General features: G+C 43.3%; 1 protein-coding gene across 1 annotated transcript; it reads left to right on the top strand.

The window, feature by feature from the left end:
• Nucleotides 1-795: 795 nt before the first annotated feature.
• On the top strand, nt 796-3,190 carry LOC146641326 (E3 SUMO-protein ligase ZBED1-like). Its single transcript, XM_085398420.1, has 3 exons — nt 796-1,929; nt 2,201-2,552; nt 2,993-3,190. Exons 1-3 carry the CDS (start codon nt 857-859, stop codon nt 3,188-3,190), a joined length of 1,623 nt encoding a protein of 540 aa, XP_085254546.1. The 5' UTR covers nt 796-856.
• The last annotated feature ends 5,760 nt before the right edge of the window (nt 3,191-8,950 follow it).

Here is an 8,950-nt window from a genome sequence, read left to right as displayed (position 1 = left end):
AAATGTCTAATCTGGCAAAACAAGAAAAGAAAAAAGGTTTCACCTTTAAATAAAAATCCAAATCACAAACACATTCTGATTTTTGTTGTGTGTGTTTTTTTGTGTGTGTTGTCACGTATAAAATCTTTGCACTCTGTCTCGGTGTCTGCCCGGCCGGCTCCGCAAGGCTACATATGTTTATTGTGTTGCTGCTTTCTTCCACTCGTCATTCTGCCTGGGCGGAGCTCAGGCCCACGCACCTGTCTGCAATTACGCTGCAACGTGTCCTGTCTGTATGGAGACTGAGAGCTGCCAGAGTAATAATGTAGATACAGGCCTCTTTCTCCTTCTGCTGCTGTTCATGCTTTTATTCCATTGATGTTGCTATCATTTGTAAATATATTTATTTGCTCTTATTTTATCAATTTACTGTCGTTCATGTATTTAATCTTCTTTGTATTTAAATATGATTTTTTTTAAGTAATGCCGCGAGATGGACAGTTAAATAAAGGTTTCATTGAATTAAAAAAAAGATTTAAAGATGACTGGTGGCGGAAGCAGAGCACAGACTGTCTGTGAGAATCTATCGCCATCGTGTGGTGCAGAGATATATTGCCATTGAATTTAGACAACGAAAGCTTGGCTCACAGAGCAGCTGCAACACGAACAAAAAACATTAAATAGCAACATGATATATTATATTATATTATATTATATTATATTATATTATATTATATTTATAGCTGTCGAAATTAACGCGTTAATTGCGATAATTAAATTTTGGAATTAATTACGTTAGAATATTTAACTATTTAGCGCAACACGCAGATAAGTCGCTCCCATAATTCCACTTGATTTGTTTACCGCGCCACTGAAAATGGAGAAGCAGGAAGCGGATGGCCTTCTGGATGGGGAATTTAAATACAAGAAGAACATAGATGGGACAATAAACAAACGCGTTGTAATTTGCACTCACTGTAGTAAAGAGTTTCAATTTCACCGTTCAAATTCGACCTTAAAATACCACCTTAATGCCAAACACGCGTTTGTCGGGGCAGCAGCTTCACCCGGCCTGCGTCAGACCACTCTTAGTGAACGCAGGCCACTCGGTAAGTCTTCTTTGGACAAACTGACCGACAATATAGCCAAATGGATAGCAAAGGACTGCAGACCGCTAAGCATTGTGGAGGACAAGGGCTTTGCGGATGTTTTAAAGGTTGCATCTCAGGACGCGTCCTACAAGCCCCCAGCGAGAAGCACAATAACAATTCGAATCCACGAACTGTATGAAACGGAGAAAAAGAAAAAAGAAGAGGCTTTAGTTCACACAGAATGCGTGGCTCTGACAGGAGACCACTGGACATCATTGAGTAATGACAATTACCTGGGAGTTACTGCGCATTTAATCACTGAAGCCTGGGGTCTGACATCCTTTGCGCTGACTATAATGAAAACGGAAGAGCGGCACTTTGCGGAGGCTTGTGCAGAGCAGTTCCAGACTGTTGCTCGCAGGTGGAGAATTGAGGAGAAGGTGACAACAGTAGGCACGGACAGTGCGCGCAATATGATCGCCGCGGCTCGCATCATGCCATTCAATCACATGCCGTGTACCGCGCACATTCTACAGAGATGCATCACAGTGAGTCTCGCAGACAGTGGCTTTGTCACTGCGCTGGCCAAATGCCGCAAAATTGTTGGCCATTTTAAGCACAGCCCAGCAAACACAGCAGAGCTGAACGCAGAGCAGGTGTCACTGGGGCGCAAGCAGGAGCCGTTGGCCCAGGACGTGCCTACGCGCTGGAACTCCACGCTGGAGATGGTGAAGCGCTTGATCCGCAACCAAACTGCAGTAACCGCGACTCTGGATAAACAAAAGCATAAACTTGTCCTCCTGACGCCTCCAGAGTGGGACAAACTCCAGAGACTGGAGACACTTCTAGAGCCCTGCAGGTGAGCCTGTCATTGTGACCATAATTGTAGGTTTAGATTAAATGTATCAAACATACATCTTAAATCAGTTTTGTTATTATGAAAATGTCTTATTTAAAAAATAAATGAAATCAAATATTTTATTAATATTACCTAGTATTAAAAAGCTTTTTTTAATTTGCTGTCTTATCTCTGTGTGTGTGTGTGTGTGTGTGTGTGTGTGTGTGTGTGTGTGTGTGTGTGTGTGTGTGTGTGTGTGTGTGTGTGTGTGTGTGTGTGTATTCCACTGCAGATATGTGACTGAACTGCTGGGAGGAGAGGCCTACGTCTCCTGCTCTGTAGTTCTACCAGCCTTCTGCCACCTGCGCCGTGTCATGGAAGTAACTGATGAGGACCCTGCATATGTGGTGAGGTTTAAAGAGAAGTTTAAGGAAGACCTTGCTTCCCGCCAGGAACATACCAACTATGCATGGCTCCAGATCGCAACTGCACTGGACCCACGTTTTAAAGACCTACGCAGTGTGCCCAAGACTGACAGAGAAGCAGTGTGGACCACACTGGCAGGCATGCTGCATGAAGACTCTCCTAGAAGATCACACACTGCAGAAGAAGGTCCAGCCAAGAAGAGGCTGAGCCTGCTCAGAGCGTTCTCACTCCCGAGGCGTAACATGTCGACGTTTTGTCACGTCCCGCGGCGTTCCTGAGGAACGCGAAAGGAGACCTTCGGCGTTCTTATGGTACGCGGCGGGTTATGGCTGGAATCCAGTGAATGACACTCCCGCGGTAATAGACGTTCCAGCCCTGTATTCCAGCCCTAAACCTAACCTTATCCCTAGCCCTAACCATAACCTTATTCCTGACCTTAACCAGGTCTTTAATGATGTTAAATAGCGTGTTTCTAAGCGATTTGAAGAAAAAGAGCGAACATGTGTAGATTCAGTCCAGACGGTTCTCATATGTCCTCTTTTTTCCGAGGTCGTCATTTAGGAACGTGGTGGGTAGCCGAAAACGTAATATGGTGACGATTTGTCACCTAGCGTAAAATGTTACGCTTTGGGAGTGAGAACGGGTTGGCCTGCTGCAGATGGACTCTGACTCTGAGTCAGAGGAGGAGGTACAGCAGGACAGAGCCATACAGCGCTACAGAGCAGAGCCCTGCACTGCCTTAGAGGACTGTCCCTTACAGTGGTGGGCAGCTCATGCAGGAGCCCACAGCCAGCTGGCCCGCCTTGCTCGCAGATACCTGGCCACTCCTGCCTCCACATTTTGCCTGTTGAATTAGGCCTATGTTCTGTGAACTTGAAGATGTATATGGATAAAACAATGTGCTAGATTTAAACGGGTGGAAAACATTCAGTAAAAATCCCTCACAATTATTTGAAGCCCTGTTCTGCTTGTACTGCTTGTACTCACAATTAATAATAAATAAAACAAACAAGTGTGTTAAAAACCACTATCTGTCCCGATTTTTACACATATATACACACATATACACATATATTTCGAGTTGCGATTAATAAATTTTTAGGCTGTGATTAATTCGCTTCCAGCACAACACCCAGCCTACGTCAGACCACGCTGAGTGAACGCAGGCCACTCAGCGTGGTCTTAGCATTAAATAACACTAACAAGTGTGTAAAAATCCGCTATCTGTCCGTATGTTTGCACACATTTTGGTCATATTTCGAGTTGTGATTAATCATGATTAATTAATTTTTAGGCTGTGATTAATCTGATTAAAAATTTTAATCATTTGACAGCCCTAATTATATTATATTATATTATATTATATTATATTATATTATATTATAGTGCAAACAGTGCAGGCTTCAGCTCTGGGGAACAAGCTGTTCCTCAGTTTGGGTGGATTCCGTCACTCACAGCGTTGTTAGCCCTCTTGTGCGCGCAGACTGCAACCCCCCCACTGTGCTTTGCCCTGATATCTGCAGTGTGAGGTTGGATCGCTCATTCTCATCCTCACACTGATGCCACTTATTTCGGTCTTTGTTTGACATAAAAGGGCATATTTGTCACTTTATTGCAACTATATTTGCACTCTTGAGCTCCTTCATTCACTGACTGATCATAAAGTTATTACTTGCGTTATGTATTCATCCGTTTGAACATAATTAATGAAGCCACATGTAATCACTAAAATTTGTATTTTGGGTACAATAATAGAGTTTCAGATGGAATGCTGTTTTGTTTAAATTTCACCAACTTGCTGATGCCCACGGTTGTGAGTGCGGCTTCTTGCTGTACATGGGTGGATGGTTGTAAATCACATCACAGATGCCAAAAACCTCTCAAACCAAGCCCCCTTGCCGGTGATGCTGTGCGCAACCTCGTGACGGAGTCAAGCATATTCAAAACACCCCCTCACCTCCCGTGTCAAACTCAAATGTCAGCCTATTTCATGTGTCACTTTTGGAGCAGTTGCCATCCCGACGAGCCATGGAGAAGTTCGTGTTTGTGTTATTTTACTTATTTGGTGTTCTGGTGTGTTTGGGCACCGGTCAGCACCATCGTGTTGAGCACGTGTTGGACCGTGGACACACCGGATTCAGTGGGAGAATAACGGTCAGGTGTACAGTTTACTGAGCACTGGGACTCAGTATCGTTTACCAGCACAGACACGGAGACGCGCTCAGCTTCTATTGAGAGCAAACAACCAAGTGAACCCTCCGGCTGCGTCCAGTAGACGAGACACACCGTCTGGGCCGGGAGCTTTCCGAGCATTCAGACTCTTAAACTGCTTCCTCGCATCTGCTTCATGAATATGAAGGGTTGTGGTGGGAGGAGGTGGTGTGAAATCCTCTTTTGTGTGGGGTGAGGAGGGGGGTGTTGTAAAAGTCCCCAAGAGCAATGATGAGAGAGTCCGGGAATGTCCGCTCCATGTGCAGTATCTGCTCCGCGAGTGCGCACTGAGCTGCCTGCGCATCCGCATCTGGCGGGATGTAAACAGCGGCCAAGATGAATGAAGCAAACTCCCGCGGAGAATAAAACGGTTTGCAGTGAATAAAAAGGTATTCCAGAGAGGAAGAGCAGTGCTGAGCAATCACTGCTACATCTGTGCACCAGCCACTATTAATGTAGAAGCAGACACGTCCACCTGTGGTCTTACCAGAGAGAGAGGCCTGCCGGTCCGCGCGCAGCAGATGAAAGCCCTCCAGCTTGAGCACGCTGTCCGGGATGTCCTCACAGAGCCACGACTCCGTAAAACACAAGACACAGGAGGAGGCAACGTCTCTGTTCATGCTTCTCATCAGGGCCAGCTCGTCCATCTCATTCCTGAGTGAGCGTACGTTGGAAAGGAAGATCCCAGGAAGAGCAGTTCGCAGTCCGCGTCTCCTCAGACGCACGAGTGCGCCGGCTCGCTTTCCTCGCTTTCGGCGTCTCACTTTCCTGATCAGAGTCTGCAGTAAATCTGCCGCAGATGCGACAAATATTGGAAGTAAATCCACAGGTGTTGTAGTCCTGTAGTTAAGAAGCTCTTCTCTAGTGTAAGAATATCCAGAGGAGTGCCCAGACACAGAAGTTATGCACAAAAACAAAACAGAAGTAACGCACTGAAGCACCGGGGCATCCATACGCGGCGGCGCCATCTTGGAACAAGGGACTTGTCTTTGAAAGGTAGAGTGTTAATTACTAAAGCTGAAGGGATATCCCGATGAACATATGCTGCTCTCTCCTTACATCTGGATAAGAAAAGTAGTAAAGATATTGACCGTATGCTCTTTAATTTTATATGGAAAAACCGTACGCACTATATTAGAAAAACTGTTGTGATGAATAAGTACGAATCAGGTGGGCTTAACGTCTTAGACTTTTCTACTTTAAATAACACTTTCAAAATTAATTGGGCCAAACATTTTCTTAAAACCCTACCTCTATCTGGAACTTTATACCATACCACATTTTCTCTCGTTTTGGTGGCTTTACTTTTATTTGAAATTGTAATTACAATGTTGAGAAAGTCCCTGTAAAGCTTTCATCCTTCCATAAGCAGGTCCTCTTAGCGTGGACCCTCATTTATAAACACAACTTCTCACCTCACAAATACCTTATCTGGAACAACAGAGATATTTTATAGAAAAATAAATCACTTTTCCTGGAAACTTGGCTCCAAAATGGGATCCTATTGGTGGCTCAGCTGGTTAGTAAAGAGGGACAACTACTTACTTACAACGACTTTATTGCACTATATAATTTTCCAATCAGTGTTCCAGATATCAAGCGGAAGACAGTCTGGATGGTCCCCCATAAATATTTGATTGTAAATAAGGTGAAAGAAGTCTCTTTTAAAATTCGACATACATGTTATCCAGCCAGTCACTACATGGTCAAATTTAAAAGGGACATAAATACTAATTGTACTTTCTGTGGGGATCATCCAGAAACGGTGACACATCTTTTTTGGTACTGTTCTTTTACACAGAGATTCTGGAAGGAATTTAGCAGCTTTGTTATTGTCCATATTTTAAGGGAGTTTTCTTTACGATGGGAAAATGTTTTATTCTGTTTCTTTAAGTTCCCCAAGAAGTATGAGAAATGTTTTTTATGATAAATTTCTTAATACTTTTAGCTAAATTTTTTATCCATAAATGTAAGTTTACTAACAAAACACCATATTTCTGTCATTATTTTAAGGATGTGCACATGCACATACAATCAATATCAGACTGCACCAACAAAAAGGCTCTCACAACAATATATGTATGTGAATTTTTGCGTGTATTCTTATAATTGTTACCTTTTTCTTTCACCCTTGGCTTTTTGTGTTCATGTTCTGTTGTATACTTCATCTGTTCGTATGTTGTATACTCATTGTTTGTTAAATAAAGTTTTAAAAAAAAGACACGCTTTGTTTAGACCCCCAAAATCCTTTCCACGCCCACCCCCGTGACATCACGCTCCAAAGCCCTGTTACGTCACAGAACGTGGTGATGTCATAGTGACAGTCCTTTCATCCTTTGATGTTCAAGTCTATAAATAGAGGACAGCTGTCAAAGGGAATTCATTAAGCTATCGTTTTGTTGGAGTGATACAGCACATAAAAAAGCAGAAATGAGTTCGAAAGCTAACAAAGACAGAAATGTTAATTTCTCGAAAACAATGGTTAAAAAAAGTGAAAAAGAAAAAGAAACATATGCCAGACAGTTCGAGCAAAGACTGCAGCCAATGATCGACGAGGTTGAAAAGCTCAAAACTGAGCTTGACTACTTCAAAAACCTGCATACAGTCAATAAGAAACGGATCGAGGATCTAACAAAAGAAAACAATGAACTTTTGCAGAATAATAAGCTGCTGGGTTCGGTCTTGGATGACAGGACAAACATCGCAGACAGGTTGGACTCGATAAAAGATGACCACGAAGCTCTGGTAAAGTTCCGCGCAGAGACGGAGAAAACTCTGGCTGAGCTTAAAGAAAAACACGAGGACGAAGTCCAAGTCCTGCAAGGACTGCTGGAAACAGAGAAAGAAAAGGTGGCACGTCAGCAATTTCACAACAGCCAAGTTGTTGAATTATTATTGAAACGCCACACAGAGGAAAAAAATAAGATGCAGCAGTTTTACCAGGAAAATACTAAAAAACTGGAAAACAAAGCAAATGCTGCAGACAGGAAGTTAGAAGAGGTGATCAACATGTATGACTCCAAAATAGAAAAGCTGCAGACGGCAGTAAAAAATAGTAGAGGTGTGACCGTCAATGCGGTTAAGGAACGCGAGGAAGAACGTCAATCCTCGCAGTGTTGGATTGACGGTGTTTTGTCGCGTAATACAAAGTTACAAGACGAAAATGAATTTATGGTTAAAAACATGAAAGAATTAACAGAGGAGACAGATCAAATGGGCAAAGTGATAGACGACCAAAAGGCCCAGAATATGGCGATCAAGCAGAAATGCCAGAGTAATATTAGAGCTCTGGCCTTGGAAAAGAAAATGAAGGCTATGCTTGAAGACGAAGTTGATTCTTTGAAAAAGAAAATTGAAGACATCAAAAAGGCCCTAAGCACAGAGCAGGAAAACCACAGAAAGACAGCAGTGGACCGGCACAAAGTAAAAGCGGCACACAATCAGGCACTGGCTGAAAAGGTGGCGCTGGAAGAGAAACTGCGCTCCACAAAAAAGCAACGGGAAAGATTTATATCCAAAGTGAATTGGCTGGAGAAGAAAGAGCGCTACTTCCAAGAGGAATTGTGCCAGTGCGTTTTGTCCTTTGAAAAGGCATTTCCACATGCAGGTCACTTGAGAGGAAAAGAAAAGGTGGAATTTAGGGATATGTTCCACAACTTGAAAAAGAAATACGTAGACGGAGTGGAAGGCACCCCCTTTGTTGGAACAACGAAGGAGTTTCTTGAAAAACAGCTGAACTGTCTACGTATCAGATGCAAGGATCTAGATGCAGCTTTACTAGATAAAACACGGGAGCTGGAATCATTTAAAAAGCAGTACAATGACATGGTAAAGTCTTCCGAGTACGCTTTATTCCGACAAAGAGAGGAGCTCATTGGACCAGTGAACCAGATTATCCAAAAGGCTGGCAATGAAGAAAAAGAGATAGGTCATCTAAAATCTAGAGTGAAAGACGCTCAACTCCAGCTTAAATTAGAAAAACAGAAAGGACAAAAGCTGGCATCGTTGGACCATAGAAGCATGATGGGGAGATGTTCTGAGGAGACTCCGTCTCAGATTAATCCTCGTCCACTTCCAGGGAAAACTACATTTATTCAGGTACGTCCAAGACACCCTGGCAGAAGTGCAGGTATGGCTTCCCCAGTGAATCCTCCTGTAGAGTCTCCATCAACACCACCTTTCCTCAATTCTGATGATGGATTACCACCAGTTGATTGTTAAAAATTAACTGCTAAAATAGGCCATTAGAAGTATACTTCATCTTGTCTCCCTATATCATGGGTGGGCATTCTCAGTCCACGAGGGCCGGTGTCCCTGCAGGTTTTAGATCTCACCTTGGCTCAACACACCTGAATCACATGATTAGTTCGTTACCAGGCCTCTGGAGAACTTCAGGACATGTTGA

This window comes from Rhamphochromis longiceps, linkage group LG23 (assembly GCF_057381845.1).
Source record: "Rhamphochromis longiceps isolate RC_006_pf linkage group LG23, R_longiceps_female_GT1.1, whole genome shotgun sequence".
In the NCBI taxonomy this organism is placed as follows: Eukaryota; Metazoa; Chordata; class Actinopteri; order Cichliformes; family Cichlidae; genus Rhamphochromis; species Rhamphochromis longiceps.
Note: the sequence above shows the minus strand (reverse complement) of the source record. Positions and strands in the feature narration are given on the sequence as shown.